At 46.3% G+C, this 20165-nt stretch overlaps 6 protein-coding genes across 6 annotated transcripts; 2 read left to right on the forward strand and 4 right to left on the reverse strand.

The window, feature by feature from the left end:
* Positions 1–35: 35 nt before the first annotated feature.
* Positions 36–1201, reverse strand: POJ06DRAFT_61877 (uncharacterized protein). Its single transcript, XM_056191283.1, has 4 exons — positions 920–1201; positions 731–866; positions 635–680; positions 36–585 (listed from the first exon to the last, which is right to left on the reverse strand). Exons 1-4 carry the CDS (start codon positions 1142–1144, stop codon positions 534–536), a joined length of 459 nt encoding a protein of 152 aa, XP_056046513.1. The 5' UTR covers positions 1145–1201; the 3' UTR covers positions 36–533.
* Positions 1202–2947: 1746 nt separating this feature from the next.
* Positions 2948–3748, forward strand: POJ06DRAFT_265923 (uncharacterized protein; the record flags this gene model as incomplete). Its single annotated transcript, XM_056189116.1, has 4 exons — positions 2948–3154; positions 3209–3317; positions 3372–3628; positions 3662–3748. 4 exons carry the CDS (start codon positions 2948–2950, stop codon positions 3746–3748), a joined length of 660 nt encoding a protein of 219 aa, XP_056046514.1.
* Positions 3749–4009: 261 nt separating this feature from the next.
* Positions 4010–10476, reverse strand: POJ06DRAFT_288170 (uncharacterized protein; the record flags this gene model as incomplete). The annotated part of the gene is made up of 22 exons (XM_056190288.1): positions 4010–5164; positions 5217–5681; positions 5736–6031; positions 6086–6229; positions 6285–6403; positions 6452–6583; positions 6631–6823; positions 6877–7120; positions 7173–7356; positions 7407–7464; positions 7519–7918; positions 7967–8098; positions 8163–8678; positions 8728–8991; positions 9046–9255; positions 9313–9420; positions 9473–9624; positions 9690–9893; positions 9944–10099; positions 10157–10276; positions 10328–10399; positions 10453–10476. The coding sequence occupies 22 exons, from the start codon at positions 10474–10476 to the stop codon at positions 4408–4410; spliced, it is 4950 nt and encodes a 1649-aa protein (XP_056046515.1). The 3' UTR covers positions 4010–4407.
* Positions 10477–10984: 508 nt separating this feature from the next.
* On the forward strand, positions 10985–15335 carry POJ06DRAFT_236006 (uncharacterized protein; the record flags this gene model as incomplete). The annotated part of the gene is made up of 6 exons (XM_056185871.1): positions 10985–11087; positions 11151–11316; positions 11370–13842; positions 13897–14048; positions 14102–14256; positions 14317–15335. The coding sequence occupies 6 exons, from the start codon at positions 10985–10987 to the stop codon at positions 15333–15335; spliced, it is 4068 nt and encodes a 1355-aa protein (XP_056046516.1).
* A 417-nt stretch (positions 15336–15752) lies between these two features.
* POJ06DRAFT_265926 (kinase-like domain-containing protein) lies at positions 15753–17544 on the reverse strand (the record flags this gene model as incomplete). Its single annotated transcript, XM_056189117.1, has 3 exons — positions 15753–16183; positions 16241–16903; positions 16983–17544. The coding sequence occupies 3 exons, from the start codon at positions 17542–17544 to the stop codon at positions 15753–15755; spliced, it is 1656 nt and encodes a 551-aa protein (XP_056046517.1).
* A 206-nt stretch (positions 17545–17750) lies between these two features.
* Positions 17751–19987, reverse strand: POJ06DRAFT_219263 (beta-lactamase superfamily domain-containing protein). The gene is made up of 6 exons (XM_056185587.1): positions 19334–19987; positions 19093–19281; positions 18932–19033; positions 18307–18838; positions 18180–18247; positions 17751–18124 (listed from the first exon to the last, which is right to left on the reverse strand). The coding sequence occupies exons 1-6, from the start codon at positions 19672–19674 to the stop codon at positions 18049–18051; spliced, it is 1308 nt and encodes a 435-aa protein (XP_056046518.1). The 5' UTR covers positions 19675–19987; the 3' UTR covers positions 17751–18048.
* Positions 19988–20165: the final 178 nt, after the last annotated feature.

Genomic DNA, 20165 nt, shown 5'->3' on the forward strand with positions numbered 1-20165 from the left:
CCGTCAGTCCTCGTCGCCCGATTGATCACAAAAGCACGTTGACTCGCAGACTCGAAACCTCAGTATCATGCCTCGAGTCGAGCAATTACAATACGTCATCGTGGACGGCTATATTTACAATAAGTAACCATAACAACTGTCGGCGCAATGAAATGCTTTCCTCATGGCTTGATCTTACCCTATGGCCATGATCACTAGTAGGTAACGTCTTTGATTTTTAACGTCAACGACGGCCAATTATCGCATTTTGCAAAGGCGAGGTCACGATTGCGGTCAACTTCATTTATCATATATGACCAAAAGACTAATCATTAATTTCGTTGTTGGAATTACTTATTCTGTAATTCTCGAAATGCTTGTTTACTGCGATGTTGCAATTTATAGAGAGACTGTCTTGCAATTCGCCTTCCACCAGACCACTAATAAGCAATTCAAGGATCTAGTTCCGAGCATGCTAGGCACCAAAAGGAAACGTCGTAGTTTTAATTTTTTATCATCTAAGTATATGTACAAAGTCGCTAGTCTCCGCCAGATTACTGCCGACGCCCAGTACCTGATGCAAGAATCTTAGCAATACTAGAATATCTGTGTAGTGTTAGAATCAGATGAGATTTAATTAAAGCGGAGAACTCACTCTTCCATGGTGATGATAATGCCGTTGCGGTCCATCGCTTCCTTCACTATAGTTTATTTAGTGCAAGCACTTGGGCTGAATACACGGTCCACTTACAAGCTACCATTGCCTCTTGAATTTCCTTGTCCCTGAACATTTTGAGTATGCTCCATGTAGTTGGCTGGGCACCGCCCGGAAAAACATATCCCTTTTCCTTAACAAGCATCATCACATTGGCTACGCATTGCATGACCTGTTAACCTCTTAGTCGCGACAACGCATACAACCAATCAAATCTGTGCCCACCTCCTCGTTAGAAGACAGCTTCCGCATTACGCTCGAGTTGAGCATAGCGTCCGATATTTGAGAGTCGTTAGGAGTAGCGTAATGTCGAACGAATGGAACACTACGTGTTATGGAATAGCCTATGGGTGATTTGCGAACGACCCGTGTAGGTAGTCCACTCAACACGGTCCCGATAGACCGCAGAAAATGCATTGAAGACGATCGAATGTAGTTTGATGGAGACATTGTCTAAGTCGGAATAGCACGATCAATAATGTGTTTGCCGGAGTCGCGACTCACCCTTAGGTGTTGGGAGAACTGGGTGTATTAGATTGCCCTAGCCCCCAGCAGCGCAGGTTTTTACTATCATACTCGCAACAATGCCCTTACCGATCATACTACTTGTGGCCCATTGAAAATGGTTGATATACTTACCAATAAAACTGCCCTGTGAAATATGGGATCGGCAACGCCGAATTTGGGGCATCTCTCAGAAGAGATTCTTAAAAGTTTGGACTACAGCACCAATGCCGTTCCGAAGTCGGACTGTTTGTCTGCTGTTGACTCCCCCACGGCGCTTTACCTCTACGAGAACTGCATCACTGGTCCGCTCATGAAGGATAGAACCTGTATCTTGGTGGTTTCCAGCAGTTATCCAGAAACTTCACAGTAACCTTTTTGACCTCAGTAAAATCCTTGGCAGTTGGTGCAAGAAACCAGGGGCTTAGCTCTTCAAAGTCAATCATCACATTTCCAATCAGGTGGTAAGCCCCAATGTTTTCACCAAACAGGTTCCTATCCCTCTCTTCAACAGCCAACCTATTTACAGTACCGACCAAATCAAGATTGTCTGGGATTCCAAGTGGTTCTTCATAAAGTTATTTCTCTCTCAGGCGCACGCCGAAACCTTTCACGAAGCTTTCGGCCGAGGTCACCCCAGATACAACCTGGGCGTGTTAGTCACCCAGCATTCGAATGGAAACGCAACGCCAGGACGGTGACATGTATGAGCCCAGTACCCACGTCGGATGAGATGGAGAATAGTAGGCGTAGTTCTTGTTCCTTGGATGTTCTCATACCTCATCTCTACAAGAGTGTGTTAGTGCACGCACCCGAACTCATTGAGTGTTTGATAAGATACCATCGAAGTCAATAAGGAGGATGCCGTTACTACCAATTGGCGAATTGGTTGTTCGGAACAGCGCTTTTTGTTGTGTTGTTTGATGATCGCTGGGATGGCGGACAAAATCGTTGAGGCGCTGTCTAAAAACTCCATGTCCAAATTGTACTTGGTGTCCATTGCGGCACACTACTAAGATATTTGCAGTGGGGAGGGCTTAGGGAGACTCACTAAAACAAAATAGCTGTACTGCTGGACATCACCCTCTGGGAATAGGGGTTTTCAAGTAAAAAGTCAGGTTGGCTGATTATGATTATTGGACGAAGGGACTTGTGGTGTCCTGAGGATGTCAATGAGTGGGCTTTGTGTCGTCGTACTTGGTAGCCTGGTTTAGGGCTGGGCTCGCGCGAGGCTCGCACAGCCAACTTGTGTTATGTTGGAAGTGCGACGTGCGAAGCCTCGCGTGCACCAACTCTACTGTGTGTGGGGGGCCGCAAAAGTACATGGCTAGTGTGGTTCAATGGTCCTTCGGTTATAACCTTAACCTCAAAACTGTAACTAGCTTTTCACCACAATTGCGTTGAGTCAGGTGGAGGTTTAGCGGCAGCCCGCCAATGATATCGGACGGACTGGACAAACAGCCGTTAATGATTGCCTTCGATATTAACTATTTGTCCTGAGATCTCTAATTTGTACAATATAACTTGTAACTACGTTCAGGGGCGACTGCACTATTTGGCGCCTAAATTTGTTATAGAGGTAAGCGCTCATGTGAAGCTCTTTCCTGAAATTGATGACGGCGCCTAACTCGCCAAAGCTGTAACGTTGGCCAGGCCGCCTAACCAATTGCAAAATAACGGTATTCCCGAGCCATAGATGAGCCGAAGGGCAATCAATAGGTTTAACTTCTCTGTGGAGTTTGGAAAAATATGTCAGAACCGGTAGGCCCAGCGCAGTCATTGGTATCGACCGCATCTACGAGCCAACCGGCAACTAATTCACAACAATCTTCTGCACCACCCACGGGCTCCAGCCAAGCTAGTTCATCCACGGTCGGGCAAATTCATCAAAAGCGTGGTCCATACAAAAGGCATAAGACCGGGCTGAAAAGGAAGAGGGGAAAGATCAAGAAGAGTGTACGCCGCAGGTGCCCATCAGACGTGTAACGGTACTAATGGCATATACTATAGGATGAGGAGTCTGACGAAGAGTTTACCTTTGATGGACTTGAAACAAAATCTGGAAGAAAAGTGCACAAGCCACAGCAGTTTGATCCCTTAGCTGATCTAGACGGTGGAAGTGAGTCGTCCTGTCAATTATTGCTTAACGATGTTAGACCTAACTCCATCTAAGGGAAACGAACAGCATACTTTCGACGTGATCTACAAATCTGCAAGGTGTGCTCTCGTGGTCACAGTCCAGAATCCAATCTGATTGTCTTTTGCGATGGCTGCAATGACCCGTACCATCAGTTGTGCCACGATCCACCAATTGGTAGAGCTTTTATCGAGGTTGCTGAGGCTCAGTGGTTTTGCTCGAATTGCCAGTCGAAAATAGTTGAGCGGGAGTTAGAGGTCGGGTTATCAGGCGCGAACTTGACAGAGGAGGAGGTTAGTTGCTCTTGGACAGGAATTATATTATAGCGCAGACGACATAACCTGGAAATAGAAACGAACGTATCTGCTGTCATTGCCTACACAACATTTGGTGGAACTGCTCCTGATGTGTGAACGACAACATCCTGACCTTCAGATTTACTCGCCGAACATAAAATCTTTCCTATCACAGAGAAGGCAACCAAGTTCTGGACTGGTTTCGTCTTCAAATTCAACAAATGCCATGAAGTCTCGCACTAGAACTCAGTCTGAAGGAGCAGCATCTGTGCCTGTCCAAGTAATGCGTACACCTATAGACGTACGATTTTTGGTGACCTTTTAATACTGATCACTTTATATTTGACGCTCGCTAACAAAAGAAGGACACTACACCACTTCCCGGTTCAGGTAGCCAAATTCCACCTGAAACAGGTGCCGATGCTCATTATTTACTGGATGACGATACCACTGTTTTCAGTCACGCCGTATATAGCGTACCTTCGCATCCATATCCGCCTCCACATCAATATAGTGCACGTCAGATAGTGGTACAATCGAATGGTGCGCTGAATGGCATTGCAGCTTCGGGACAGGGCGTGGGTTAATGTGTATATTAGAGTTCGTCTGAGGGTATTGTTCTTGGCACGGAGTTTGATTGTATCCTTGGCAGTATAGTGTACATTGTATTGGGGCATTTTAATTGCTCCTCGGCAAGACCAAAAAAGTTGGCCATCATATCCTATTTAACACTAAACCAATCACCAGACACGTGCTAGTATGACGGCATATATACTCTATTCTCTTGGAGTGCTAACTTCAGATGCAACCAACGGCTTTAATAGCGCGTTGGCCTTGGAAATTAGCTCTTTCCGGGTCACTCTAGCAGTTCGAGGCCGTCCCGTCGACGGAGCGTGATCGGTGTGTCCCCCACCAACCACAAACACGCCCGTTCCTGGTAGGTGTGTTGATCTACTCTCACATGGCACTGGAGTATCCCGTTCAGAGCCTAAAGGCGTGGAGCTAGGGACAGGTGAATCATTAGCCTCGTCTCCGGATGACACTAGCTTCTCGGTCACACTGTCTTTGCCTGTGGCTTGGCCCTCCTTCAGCTCTTCCTCTAACTCAGGAAGTCCTTGGTAGAGCTTCATGTAAATACTGCCGAATATTTCTTCCATTGCAGCCGTCGGCGCCAGACCCACATTAAGCTTCCGAAGTTCTGAGGCATCTTGAAGATACTTTATGAGGGGTGGAGCCGGTTTCAAATGAAGACAAACAAACTCCAGCTTGGCCGCCCGATTAAAGAATTCGTCAACTGGAATTGCAGCCATAGCACTTTCCAAATACTTTTCGGGAATACCGGATAAATTCCGTAACACTTGAACAATGGCCTTGCAAAGACGTTCCCATGCATCCGTATGTCGAATCATAACAGTTGTGAGTCGCCGCAATTTTTTGGCCAGAAGATTTAATGATTCCAGATCATTGGTCTTCTCCAATAGGTCGATGTGGTACATTGTATACTTAAATGCATACACGAAATGCCTCCCGGCCCTACCTTAAGTCAGCCTACCTAGAGATGGAGATATGGTTGTTTGCTTCTCACCTCTCATACTCTGGTCTCCATATGCTCATGAAACTCTTTGTAGCTTTCAGCGCATAAAAGGAAGCCATCTCCTCCTTTGCTCGTTCTATGTCATGAAGACCTTGATCAACAATTGTAGCAATTCTGTAGGTAGGTCTATGGTGCCAATGTTTCTTATCGGCAGCTCTCAGTCTAGATAGAACTTCCACCAGAAGGCTATAAAAGTCTTTCGCATCAACCACGGATGTATCCGTGTCCTTGTAAAAGTGACTCCTCTTTAAATATTCCATTGAAGCGTCCAAGTCTAAGATGCCACGGTGAAAGTACTTGAAGAGTGTGGAAAGAAACTTATAATGGGGCTCCAAGATTGGATCTCCAGAACTGGTCTTCTCTCGAATATTCTCAACAGCTTGTAAATACCCCCGTAGCACCAACCGCGGTTTCATTTCCAGCTTTCCTCGACACTTTCCTTCCATATAGTAATTCCTGCTTCGTGTATTAGATTGAATTAAGACTGCAAACAATTATCGTTACACGCACCGCCATTCTTTCGAGTTTTTCTTTATCGCTATTTGGAACGTATTCAAAGCCAACTTAAGAGCAGTTGAAGTCCGCACCTCTGAGTGGCTCGGCTTAGTATATATTCCCATTGATCCACTGAAATGCCTCTCAAATTCGTCAATGCGATATGCGTCCATATCTATCGGTGGCCTTGTAGATGCATATAGCTCAAATCCAAAATCGGTCCAAAACGTTGCCAGTATCGAATCCGGAGGGTCAATAGTGTCGTGCCGCAAATACAGACTTGTCGCAAGAGAATAGCATAGAATAGCCTTCTAAAATTGTTGTCAGTTCGTCTACTTCTTGACTGCGATATCACAGGTACATGCCCTCTGCGTTGCAGCAATAGTCTTCTTATAATCTGTATTCAACTTTTCCGCACTCCAAGTCATGTCATCTTCAACCTGCGCGTCATATGTTTGAGCCAATCCATACCAGGATTCAAATCGATTCGTATTACAAACAAGGTCATGCTATGGATGTTACTTATGCTATGTCAATTGTTTGGAGTGACGATGGCGGGCTCACCTTGAAATAGCGAATGGCATAATCCAAATCCTCTGTTCGCCCTGCCATAGTCCTCTTTCTTGAGCGATACTGCGTAAGATATATTTGACCTTGCAGAAAATAAAGACCAATAACGGCAACTACTGTCGAGTTACTAAGGACGAATTGCCAAATTGCTCACGACATACCTCTGGTGTAATCTGACTGCACTCGCAAGGTGGAGAGCGATTCTAGACCTTTCAAAGACCTGTTCAGCAACAGAGGGTTAAGACCTTGACTTAGATACTTGTCGATAACACTCTGGTTGTAATAAATTGCGGCTTAAGATTTGTCAGTAGAATTTCTAATACTATTGTGATATCCTTACTGTTATCTCTCCGAGGAACACCAATCACCTCGCAGAATTTATCGAGTATTGTTTTCATATCCGACCTTGGGAGCCCTTGAGAATACCGCTTTCTCAGCGCCATTGACATGATAAATTCCACTAGATCTAGGGCATTCTGCTTGTCAAATGTGATGGGATCGGCCTTATGGTCATAGGGGAAGAATGATTCGTTCTAGTGCAGATTGTTAGTTCGACAACGGAGACCAGGAGTTCAGTATAGCTTACTCCAAGAGTTAATCCAAAACGACAATGAATGCATTGAAGAAGCTCGTTTTCTGTCTCAGGTGATGCGATTTTAAGGAGTTCGCTCTGAAGAAGCCTCAAAAATATTCCACCTGATAGAGCACAGTACTCCCTTGTACCCAACTCCTCGTGCAATAAATATAGCATATGGAATATCTTCTCTTTCTTTCTTTCGGGTTCGTTCGCACTATCGGATAATTTCTTGCGAAAGCAAACATAAACAAGACTATGACAAGATCAATATCAGAGTCTTCAAGAAAGGAGACATGAGAGCATACCACCAGCACTGGACAAGCATCTCCCTAAACTTTATTGCAGATCGTGTATACATCGGGCTTTCCGAACTGATGGTATTGTTGTTGTTTATAGTTGCATCCTCGTGGATCACGTAGACATGCAGTATCTTCAGTAAGAAAACGAGACATGCTAAAGTTTGAGACGTTTCTTTATCCTCAAGCACCTCTGCCTTTATTTAACAAGAAGCTCTGTACGAGAAGATCGAGTGTACATACCTACAAACTTCTCGTCGCCCAGTACGTATTCTACAGACTTAGATAAAAGATCACGAGCCTAGACTTGTCAGTTGCCACTCTAAATTCAACCAAGGAGCGATACTTGACGTACCAAGAAGAGACATCTAAATAAAGTCAATGTACGTCGAGTAAAGTCCATTCTTTCGTAGCTGTCTGCGATTAATTCACCCATAATCATCTTGAGACTCATTAGAAGACACTCAAACGATTTTGCCCAGTCATTGACTTGTTCATAAGCTTGGCTAAGTAAACTCCAAAGGTATAAACGGAACTCTAATGAGGAGCTCTCGACAAAGCGTTCAACCACCGCCAAATCGAGATGCAGCGGCGTACCATCTTCGTGTGCGTGCTTCAATACAGTTGCCAAAATCTGAATTTTCCTCTCGGCATTCTCTGAAGAACCTTCAAAAATCCCGGAGAACATAGTGGCTGCATGTAACTTTGACATTTGCATCACCACACCCTCAGCAGAAATTTCTGGGACATACAGCCTAATAATGGTCAATAAACAACAGAAACTTGGTTGGCACGGCGCTTACGTATTTGGAAGCTCAATGACAATCCTTTCTGGTATCGAAGCCAATAGCCGTTTGAAATTCTCAAGAGAAAGGAAAATTGTCTCATGTGTGGCACCAGACGCTTGTTCCAGTATAATCGACGCCCATTCGAATCTAAGACACATGATTAGATCAGTAATACGATTCGTTTGGTGTCCATCCTTGCCTTAGTCTTAACCTCAGGGCATCTGATTCGTGGCCAGATCCAATAAGAGACAATGCGTCAAGCTGGAAATACCTCCATGCCGTTAGGCGAGATTTAAATCCTTCGATGGTTACCTGGAAGTTTTCAGATGTACTATGCTGCTGGAAATAGTCCACGAAGTCGTCCAGAAGTAGCTCAAAACATGACTGAGACATCCGAGCATATCTCCTTCTAGCTTGGTCGTCCTCAGATTTCATGCAATCCGCAATAATCTGCATTACTAAGTCGTAATAAAATGCTATCAATCGCTTTGCTACTTTTGTAAGCGAGACAGGCCACAAATACTGAAGGAAATATTCTGTGCCATCGTCCTTAGGGAGCAGTAAGTTCTTGATCCATGCGACTGATGCTTCTTTGAGACATGATTCGGAACTATTCACCGACTCCGCAAACGCTGCGAGACCATCATCATCAGAAAAGCTCGGCATATCCTTCGGGGTGTCCTTAACGATTGCCAAATCTAGGAGACGCGATGCACTCGTTGCGGGACTTATTGATCAGCTTCAGCGTGCCAATTGATAGCAACTTTGACACTTACTTTTGTATCCCTTCGCCATGTAGGAGCACCTTGGCATTGGAATCTTTCCAGTTCTGCAAAATCCTCATGAAATCCTTCAACGACAGGTCATACAGCTCTGTTTCGGAGTCGACTTCTGAGTTTGCAATCGCGGCTAAGTCCCCGAAAGACACGCCATGCGGCCCTAAGAGTGTATCAATGCTTTCAAAAAACTCGTGGTCGCTAATAGCTTCCGTCGCCGCAGTATTCTGCTCTTCCACTCTTGCACGGACACGCCGACTCGACCTACGCCCAGTTAAACACCTACGACTATCACAGTGTAACAAAATAAAAGAATACCTTTCGCCAACATTTTCCTCAACAAAAGAGCGCCTTTTCCGCCGTCGCGATGACTCTTGATCGTCTCCACCTCCACCTTTATTAGACTCATCCTCTGGTTCTGAAGATCTTTTGCCCGGTGATTCTAATTGAGTCACAGGTGAAGCCGTCGCTTCTTCTGGCAGCTTTATAGTCACTATTATCGGATCTGAAATGGCTTCAGTTGGAGCTCTGTGAAGACATTAGTACGCTACTAAGCTACTCTGATACAAACGCCGAATCTCTTACGATTTGGTAGAGAGCTGTAGTAAAGTTTTCCCTATTGATGTCCACGTCCTTGAGTTAACCACAAGATTAACGAGCTGTGGCTTGTCATTCGTCAGTGTTTCAGCTAGTCTAGAAAACTTTTGTTAACTTCTTATCTCTCAAATACTATATATTACCATACCTGACATCTTCCTGCATGAGAGGTTGTAGCCATATTGGTGTTTCAGTAGTCTTCTCAATAAACAGTCGAATTGTTTGATTGGACTTCAGTCCTTCCAGTTTCTTGAAAATAGGACGGGCCAAAGACATGTCGTCCCCAAGTTCAATTAAATTCTTTCCCACAAGTTAGACGGATGTGGATGCTTCAAGCACTCAGCCGAACCATATTGTGAACTCACTCTTTGCAAAGCATATAACGCCGATAGATCCTCGATGCCGAGCGGAATATCTGATTCCAAGCAATCATCGATACTAATAACTTTATCCCTGCTGTTAATGACGCATTCAAGAGCAAACCGTGTGAGTCGCTTTAAGTTCAGGGCGGGCAGGAACGACGCAATCTTCAACCAGAACTCCACATCGCTGGATTCATTGATCATGGCCTAAACTTGCATTTATATATGTCTTGCAGTCAGATGTATCAAGTACTAACCTCTGCAAATTCTGCCAGTCCCTGAGCTAACCTATCGTGAAGTTCACTCATGCTCAATGCGTGGTGGCTCAATTTTATCCAATCGAGAACCAGCTGTCCATGATTCTTATATGATAGGTATTTCAAAGCATAAACTGTAGGTGGTACATTTCCAGTCTTTCAATTAGCTACTCTTCCCATAGAATACTGGATATCTAACGCTCGAGCGCCTACCAATTCCGTTGTAAATATGTCCACTTTAAATAATTCATTGTAGGTCTGCGATGCTAGTTCCCATTTCTGATTATACTGGGCTTTCAGTGCCTTTTGGAATAGCTTGAACGCCTCTTCAATCTGAGCTAAAGTTAGCATCTTGCATTCAAGAATTAATTTCAGATCCACTACCTGGACTTCTCTGATTCTTTCTTCATTCTCTGAGAGATCATCTTCCTCAATGTTCAGAGCCGAGAACGAAGCCTAGTCTTCGGTAAGAACCCACTCAGTCATTAGTCAATCTTAGTTAAACCTACCGCCGTAACCTTTTCCACTGACATACTGATTAGCACCGGAGGTCGAAGTCCTCGACAAATTACGGTCCTACAGACTGCCAGGACGTACGCATTTGTGGAGAGAACGGAGTGCATGTTACGAGCCGCACGTCACGAAACCCGCCAGCTGTGTTGAGAAGGGTTGAAGGGTTAGGCGACAGATGCGGCCAGTCCGACCCGGGCAGCTTTCGCGTAAACAAACAAAGCGCCATAACCAACAGATTCAGGAGTAACGAGAGCCTCGACTTGATGGAGCAGCTACGACAATCGCTCTCCATCTGACATTGGAAATCACTAGCTCGGGATTCAATTCCACTTTCGGCGTCGTTCATAGTCCAACGACGACCCCAATTTGTAGCGATCCATATTTCCAGCATTTCTGGCGCTCCGCGCTCATGTTTCGCAATTTCTGCAAGAGGTTGTAATTTGATCGTCCAGGCACAACACTTTGGCGATTAATTATCTACAGTCCAAGCGCTTTGTGCCAATTGGCTTCTACTAAACTGGGACCATCATGTCGGGAGATATACCCACTACGGAGCCGTTAATATCTGCACCTTCAAGGGCTGAGCTGGGCTCCAAGACTAAGGGGACCATATTGAAACCGGCCACAAACTGTAGGTCGTCAGATTTTATCTAGTTTGCATCTTGTTAACAAAGGTTCTAACATTGTCGGTGAGGTGTAACAACTGAATCCAATGGCGCTCGCGTCAGTGTCCGGGCATCACAGGTCAAAGATTCTGCGAGAGTTGCACATGCGCGGGTTGTGAACTCTACCACGACCATTACACGTGTAGGATTTGGTACCAGCAGCTCCAGAGCACCGATTACTCCAGTCGCTAAGAGGTTTGATTCTAATCCGTGCTCCACTTGCGTGCTACATTCTGACGAATGAATAGGTACTCATTGAATCTTACATCGACAGTTTCATCGTCTGCTACAAATCGAGACACAACATTCACAGAGGCAGAGGTACCGGCAACGAGGAATTCAGTGTCCAGATATACGAAAAGATCCGTGTCGTCGACCGTACACACAACTCCAACCACTGCGGAAATTAACCGACGCACTACTGGTGCACTGATTCCGGAAAACGGTATCCCGGAAGGCAATAGATCTAAAGCGCTACTTGAGCAGTCTCAAGAGAGAATTAGAAGGGCACGAAACTCTTTGGCAGTTAGAGCTGAGCAAGTCTCGGCATCGCGATATCCCAGTATCACATCTATGAACTCATCATCATCAACTGCACCGAAAGATAATAGCTCAACAGCGCCTAAGTCTGCTAGGAAAATTGTACCAACACATTTTGGGGCCAGAAACTCACTTGCACCGTCAGATTCGCAAAATTTGTCATTGACTAGGTTACATCCGACCACCAAATCAACTCTGTCCAGGTCCATATCATTGTCGCCCCTGGCCCCCAGTAATTCGATAGTGAACACTCGGACTCGTCCTCGACTGAAAGTGGGTGACGGTGATAAAAACACCGTCAAACATCACTTTCCTCCTCCAGCAAAACCGCCGTCGAGGGCGGTACAGGTCTCCCGATCGACTGAGCCAAATACATCCTCGTATTCTCTCCGGGGAGTTCCAGCACGATCTTCATCTTCATGGCATTCGAACGGACTAGGTGCTCGAACTGTTAGTCCAACAGATGCTCATCGACGCAAAGTACTCTCGCTGTCAAGTCCAATTCAGCCCGTAGGGCATGGCAAAGCAAATGTTATGCACAGTCATATCAGAACTCCAGATAAATGCCCGCCGACCGATTCGAAAGCAGCAGAACTACGATCTCATGCATGTTCCTCATTCAACGATGCTAAAGCCGAGTCTACAAGCAGAAGGAGATCGGAAATCATGTCTCCTGAGGATATCCCACCTGTGCCGCCGCTGCCGTCTGAGACTTCTATGGGACCGCAGATCAATCCAAGCCATTCAAAAGTGAAAACCCCTGAACGGGATATGTCAATGCAGCGGAGGTCATCATATGTGAATCCCAATGGGCCAGCTACAGAACCAAGACATCATACTAGACAATATTCAACCGGAAGTAGAAGAGATATCGACCCAAGCCTAATGCCCCCGCTAAATCTTGCAGCGCTTTCAGCGAAGACTGTGTCTCGAGTCAACGCACTTCCAAAGTCTGACGCGAACGTTGAGAAACCGCCAATAGTATCTGGAGTACGCAAAGTTGCGACTGGCAGTGTGAAGGGTACAGACGCTGGGAAATTGGGACCTACTGCCAGTAGCGCTAGAACTATTAGGTCCTTGAAGGGTGGCGAGTCCAATACCTCGGACTTGGCGACATTACAGCGAACGTTACGACGAGGTGGCAATCCGAGCAAATTATCGTTACCTGGGTCTCCATCTAGTATACCAATGCCGTCACCCAGTGTCTTACAGAGAATTGAGAGCACAACAGATACAATGGCACTGGCGCACGAGGGAAAAGATTTTATGGACTATGTGCCATCAAGCGAGAGTCCAAGCGGAAAAGGAATCCCAACCGAAAGGCGATCGCATGCACCGCATACTTCTTCATCCATTCGCCAAAAGCTCACTCGCACGCTGAAACGCCCGCTAGAAGGCGCACATATAGCAACTAATCAGGATTACTCCGGCGTGTTCTCGTCTCCGCCTCCGACACTTCTGGCGTTGTCCGAGAAGTCACAGCCATTTGTACCACCTCGCCATACGAAAATAACTGCACCAGCGTCACCAACAACTTCGCCGTCGAAGCGATCGTTAGCACTGGCTAGACTTGCAGCTTTCAAGGACAGAGCAATAGCTGAACTGTCTCCAACAAAATCATCACTGAACCCCAGCAGCCTCGAGATGGGTTCCCCGCGTGTATGGATTGCAGAAAAAGAGCTGGAAATGCTTGACGATTCTGATGATGTCGCCGAGCAAGAGATGAAGGTTATATCTGGTCGGCATCGCGGGACAGATGATCTTGCAAGACAACTGGCTGACTACAAGCGCCACAAGTCGAAGCCCATACCGGGGATTAGTGTCTCACACGCCATCAGAACTGAGAAGCTTAATGCGTACGAGAAGGGAGAAATTCTGGACTTCAGGACTGTATATTTCTGCGGCACTCCCGATTGTTGTAAAACCGCCGGTCATGCGGATCCATCAACCAATTTTGGATTTGATGACGAGCGAGGTGATTATAAGATCATTGTCGGTGATCATCTAGCCTACAGATACGAGATTCTCGGTGTACTTGGAAAAGGCAGTTTTGGTCAGGTCGTCAAATGCATTGATCACAAAACTGGGGGCCTAACTGCGGTCAAGATCATTAGAAATAAAAAACGGTTTCATGCGCAGGCACTTGTGGAGACAAAGATTCTGCAGAATCTATGCGAATGGGTACGTTGCCGCTCATTCAAAAGGAGTATACAGTGGCTGACAAGATGTCAATAGGATCCAGACGATACGCATCACTTCGTTCGTGTTACGCACAATTTCTACTTTAGAGGTCATCTGTGCATTGCCACTGAATTACTTAGTCTCAATTTATATGAATTTGTCAAGGAGAACGAGTTCAAAGGATTGTCTTTGCCAATCATACGAAGGTGAAACTTTATTATAAGGGTTTGCAAACTTAGACGTATCTAACGAAAATTAGATTCGCTAAGCAGATATTAAGTGCACTTTGTCTACTGCAGCGAAAAAGTGTGATTCATTGCGATTTGAAGCCTGAAAATATCCTGTTATTAACTCCGGAGTCGGCTGAGATTAAAGTGATTGACTTTGGGTCGTCCTGTTTCGAAAGGGAGCGAGGTATATCGGTCTAACATCGTGCAGTAGAGTGGAATATGGCGACTAATAATGATCATTTAGTGTTCACGTATATTCAGTCCAGATTCTACCGATCGCCGGAGGTCATACTTGGCCTTCAATACGGGCTTCCAATTGATATGTGGAGCTTGGGTTGCATTCTAGCAGAACTTCAGCTCGGGTATCCCATCTTCCCTGGCGAGAATGAGCAAGAGCAATTGGGATGCATAATGGAGATTTTCGGCCCGCCTGCAAATCATATTGTGGAAAAAGCAAGTCGGAAAAAGCTTTTCTTTGAGTCTTCTGGGCGGCCGCGGCTTGTCGTGTCCTCCAAGGGTAGAAGACGACTTCCAAATTCGAAGGCTTTACCGCAGGTACTACATACAGATGATGCTGCATTCATTGACTTCATTGCTTCCTGCTTACGATGGGATCCGGAATTACGTCTTAAGCCTGATGATGCAGTTCGACATCCGTTTATTACTGGAAAGAAGATGGAATTACAAGCCCCGGCGAAAGTTATTACGGGCAATTATACTTATCAGAACCGAAATATCAGTGCTTCCTCTGTTCCAGGTTTCCATTCGTCTGGGCGTGTGGTTGGCGGGCGACCACTACCTGATTTACCAAAGTCGCGGATATATAATTCATCACCGTCACAGACGCCATTGTCTGTAGCTCAAGTCATCGGCATGCGCCACAACAGCAGTCAATTCAGGCCTCCACAAGGAGCCGGTAGTGCCGTGTCTACCCCTTATCATTCGGCCAGGTCCACTATGACTCCAAACTCTGGAACGTCAATTAATTCAACAGTTCCGGACTTAATGAATTCGAGGAGACCGTCGTTAATCTCGCCGAGCAAGAGTTTCGCATCCAGTAGCGCAATTCAGACAATGCCGACATTATCATCAAACAAAGGATTGAGCATTGAATCCAATTACGTTCTACCAAACGGATTGTCCAATATTCCGAGAATCACTAGCAGTTCAACCAGCGCGCGCGTAGTTTCATCTACTCCTCCTGGCTCAGTTTTATTTGGGTCAACCCGCTCGACCCCAGCCAGTCGTGCACGGGCGGCTTAGCGATTACTCATTTATTACAGCAACTGTATTGAGCACTTGTGTATCACCTTTCCGGCGTTTCATTACGGTATTTAAATTTGACTCTTCCTTATTGTTACTTATATACTACTTCACATTTTGTCAGGGTATTTACAGGAGTAAAAACATTAATGTTTGCGTTCATTAGAGATTTTTGTACTACTCTAGAGCATATATGTCGGTTTATTTGAGAGTGTATATAGTTATGGGTATTAGATGGTCATGGAATTCGTACATAGAATCTGTCATATAGTAGGTGACCGCCTTATCTTTCATGTAGAGATTTATCACTACACTGACAAATTAAACAACCAAAACTCTTGGACAATATAACCCGCTAAGAGCACGAAACCTAACATAGACATTGAATTAATTTACCGCTAGAAAATACTAACTGAGTCATGGCAAATCAACCAACCACCATCGCTCGATTGCCAACTGACTAATAGTTGCCCGTCTCTCTGGGTCTTTTTCTAAACATTTACCAAGAAACTCACGACACTCATCGGAAACCATCCGTCTTAAATCCCATTCTTTGGAGATTGCATCGTCGGCGGATCGAAAGGGAGTCTGTCCGGTCAAACACGTGAAGAGGAGTATTCCCAGGCCCCAGACATCACACTTTTCCGCATCGTACGGCAGAGACTTCAGAACTTCGACAGGGGCGTACTGTAGGGTTCCGTAGAACCTGCTAAATTGGGTTCTGGGCGTAGTCGGGGTGGTGGGAGTGTTTGGCGGTGAGGATGGGAGCACAATCGCACTTCCAAAATCGATCAGTTTGATGGTAAGTGTGTCATCCACCAGGACGTTTTCGTCTTTAATGTCACGATCTACGCTCCTATTAGGACCGTCCGCTTATACATTTTGTTTCAATGACTGTAACTTACGGTAGATATTCAGCGAGTCAAGATACCACAGCGCGTCAACCAATTGTCGCATCATATATCGAACTTGCCGTTCAGTAAGGTTTCTTCGAGTCTCAATCATCTCAAATAGATCATGACTCTCTCGTTTCGATGCGTATCGGATCTCCTCTTCGATCTCAATTTCCTGTTCCTCGTCCGCAGACTCGTCCATCTCATCGGAGTTCGGGGGTACGTAATCAGGATCGTCAGCTGAGTTGTACGAGTCCTCGTCACAATCGGTTGAGTCATCCTCCATAGACGCATCCACTTCTGAGTCGTCTACCTCTGTATCAGACGATGTTGTCTGGGCAAAGGCCGTACCCACGTTTTGCACTTGCGAGACAGGTAGATTAGCTAAAGGCTCTCGTTTCTGTTGCTGGGGCCTCGGATTACGGCTCCAAGGCGTTCCATGAAGCTCGGTAACTAAGATGAAGAACTCGTTATCGGCGAAATAGTCAATTAACCGTATGATGTTCGGATGCGGGCTCTGCATCGTCCGCAGCAGTATGTAGAGTTCTGTCGGGATAGGGCCGTGAACAGGGTCTTGGACCCAGCTATGCCGAGGGATTTTTTCCCGATATATGAACTTCACAGCCACTTCCTGGCTATCTGCGTATCGTGTTGCCGACATCACAAATCCGAATCCTATAATACCCGTTAGGACGCGTGGTCTTCCCGCATAAACAAGCGCCTCTCCCCAGCGAGGCGTCGAACCGCCACTTACCACCGCTTCCAAGCTCATCTCCTAGCAAATAACGCATTTCAAATTCCGGATGAAGTCTGTAGCCATTCAACTTATCGCACATAACAACTATTTTCTTCCGTTTCTGCACATGTTTCTGCATGTGTCGCCGCTTCAACGTTCCACCGGAATTTTCCTTCTCGACGCGTCTTGTGGGAGACGACGCGACGGACGACGCGTAGTACTCGTGAGAGGCGACGTGTTTTTGTGCGACATGGCTAATAATATGCGCGTGTAGATGTGGATTGGTACCGAAGAAGGCCTTTTGACGTTGGAATGGGGGATGGTGGAGGCTTGGCGGAGGATTGTGCTTGTCATATCTGTGATACGCGTTCTCGCTGTGAGGATAACTGGCGAACGAAGGATGACTGATGAAAGGAGACGTAGGACGCGGAGGCGAAGAAGAAAACGTGGAAGATCCTGAAGTTGAGGATGAATAATAGAGGGATGGAAGACGCGACTGCGGTGGCGGTTGCATGTAAGCTTGCGTTGGTGGTGGTGAGGATGGCAACGGCTGCGAAAAGTATGAGCCACTGTTATACATTGTTCCGCAATTAGGAGTGGCTCTACCAATGTATTAAAGGCCGGAGGATCAATGAAGGATGAGTACTCGGTACAGAGAAAGAGATTAAGGAAGGTCTAAGACGAGACGGCAGCGGGCATGGGAGGTTAGCTATCATAGAACTCTGAGATGCTTGGATGCGAGGGGTTTAAGCATCGAACGGCGGCGCGAACGCGTCAACCGCGTGAGACATCGAGCCGCACAGACGCGTCGGGATGAGCGCGTCGGGATGAGCGCGTCGGGACACATCGCCGTCGTTTGCTGGCGTCTTCCAGCAATGGAAGAATAATTTAAACCAATGCAATCCAATTCAGATCATTTACACATTATACTCTGACTAATTACAAATAGATAGAGTTACATACATGGAGCAATTGATTCTAAATGACAATCGAGCCTGTTTATGAATGTTACCCAATTGAGCAACTTGTTATGAGCAGTACCAGGAAAACGGTACGCCTTTGCCATACCCACTCTAGCTGGCGACTAATTCACAGTTTCTACCGGCACCTCGACAGCCTGCCCGATCTGAATAGCATCAAACAGGCCTGTCTCCGGAAGCCTATCAAACTTGTCATTATGACTGAATTAATTCGAAAGTTGCGTAGAGGGCTTACCCTTTCCGCCGTAGAGCTTCTCGCAATTTTTCCACTGGTTCCAAAACTGGTTCATCTGTCAAGATCCACTGTACACTGATGTCAGCATTCAACCATCGCGAGAAGTCCATAAAAATTTATTGCTTACAGTTCCAAAGTGCATTGCAAGAGCACGCTTGGCCATCACGTCCTGGAACAGATTGACACTATCCAACGGATTGCAGTGAGCTTTCGACATAATCCATCGAGGTGAGTAAGCTCCAATCGGAATAAGTGCAAGGTCGAACGGTCCTCGGTGCTCTCCAATTTCCTCAAATGCAGGACAATGTGGCATTTCAATAGCATAGTCATCTTGATCAGCCGGGAGTTTCGGCACATGACGATATCCGGTGTCACCGGCAAAGTATACCTTGCCCTTGGAGGTAATTGACCATGAGCTCCACAGAGACATACCGTGATCGGAAATAGATCGATTACCACCGTGTTGAGACGGCAGACAACTGATAGTAGATGTCACGCCATTAACTGAAATGTCTCGTTCTTCCCACCAGTCAAGCTCAGTCACATCATGAATGCCCTTTTTCGTGAACCATCCCTTAATTCCCAGGGGAACAAAATAGTGTGCTTCAGGAAAATGCTTTCGAATCAGGTCAATCGAGTACTCATCAAGATGGTCATAACTAGAACCGAGTTAGCAGAATAGGACACCCCCCCCCCCCCCCCCCCCACCCCCCTTCTCTCTCTTCCCCTTAAGTAGAGCCAAAAACACGTACTGATAGTGTGAAATCACGACCAGATCAACTGCAGGAATATCGGAGATCTTGCATGGCGGTGGTGATATTCGATTAAATCCGGGTGCCCATCTCGGAACGCATCTCAAGCCATTTTAGCTTCAGACATTTCATCGTATTCCTAAATGGGACCAAAAACTTACTTGTTGCCCAGAAGCGGATCGAACAGCACTCTGAGACCAGTGGGCATCTCGACATAGTACGTAGCATGTCCTAGCCAAGTCGCCCGGATGTTCGAAGGGTCGGAAATGGGAGCGCTGAAGTCAGGAGTGACAGTAGGCATCATCTTCGGCGAGACGTCGACTTTCCGCCATTCCCGTGTAAATCGACTCCTAAAGAGCGATGATTAGTGCGATTGCTCAACAGGAGCGACAAATCTCGTACCATAATAGTTCTGTGAACTTGACGTTGCCTTCTCCCGCCGACGGCCATGGGTTCACGAAACATCCGTTTATAATGTGAGGCTTTGCTTTAGCGGTCTCCGGAGCAGTTGACGGCGACGCTACTTCCGAGACAATCATTGGAGATGAAGTAGAGTTCTTGACACTGCACGGTGAGTAACTTATGGAGGAGTTTAGAGACACCAGAGATTTGAGGACTGAAAAAACAGAAGACGAAGAAGACGAGGACGAAGAGTGGCGGGCGACGCTGCCGCCAAAAGAAATACTAGATTGTGGGAGAGACGGGGCGTGTCGCACACCAGCAGCCAGCGTGGTTCGGATCATCAGCTTGTCCTTGCGAGGTCGGAGTTGACGACGTGGACAAAAATAACAGTCCAAAACTTCTCTCTCGACTCCTGTTTATGACTGACGACACAATTGCGGCCGAACGTGGGCACTTTTGACCTCAGGCACTCACACCAGCAGCGAGCGACTGATCCGGACAGCGAGATTGAACACACTGGAGGTGCTGTTGGGCTTCAAAAAGGTCGCCAGATGGACGCTGACAGTAATAATGCAGTTGTAAGAATTTGTCCACCGAGTAATCAGCCGCGCCCGGATAGAGTTAGACGCCGGCCCCGATGGCCCGCAAAAATTTCGTTCCCTGGGTCGCTCTTGGTATGATCGACCCGAACATTTGGTCGCTCAATTTCTGCTTTCATATTCTCATCTATTATGTTTTTGGGCTAGATGGATAGTCTGTCGCCAATAGTAATCCCGGGGATTTGCTGATTTATAGGGCGATTTTGTCGCCACATTGCCTGGCTACCGAGCTA

This window comes from Lipomyces tetrasporus (assembly GCF_029532465.1).
Source record: "Lipomyces tetrasporus strain NRRL Y-64009 chromosome Unknown POJ06scaffold_2, whole genome shotgun sequence".
NCBI lineage: Eukaryota > Fungi > Ascomycota > Lipomycetes > Lipomycetales > Lipomycetaceae > Lipomyces > Lipomyces tetrasporus.

What these genes read in the sequence shown, in the direction of transcription:
- POJ06DRAFT_61877 (XM_056191283.1), bottom strand. Translation starts at nt 1,144, where the DNA reads ATGTCTCCATCAAACTACATTCGATCGTCTTCAATGCATTTTCTGCGG. An exon ending in AGCTGTCTTCTAACGAGGAG is followed by an intron (nt 867 to 919) that starts GTGGGCACAGAT and finishes AGAGGTTAACAG; the next exon opens with GTCATGCAATGCGTAGCCAA. An exon ending in TCAAGAGGCAATGGTAGCTT is followed by an intron (nt 681 to 730) that starts GTAAGTGGACCG and finishes AATAAACTATAG; the next exon opens with TGAAGGAAGCGATGGACCGC.
- POJ06DRAFT_219263 (XM_056185587.1), bottom strand. Translation starts at nt 19,674, where the DNA reads ATGATCCGAACCACGCTGGCTGCTGGTGTGCGACACGCCCCGTCTCTC. An exon ending in GATCCGCTTCTGGGCAACAA is followed by an intron (nt 19,034 to 19,092) that starts GTAAGTTTTTGG and finishes AAATGGCTTGAG; the next exon opens with ATGCGTTCCGAGATGGGCAC. An exon ending in GAAGCTCTACGGCGGAAAGG is followed by an intron (nt 18,125 to 18,179) that starts GTAAGCCCTCTA and finishes CAAGTTTGATAG; the next exon opens with GCTTCCGGAGACAGGCCTGT.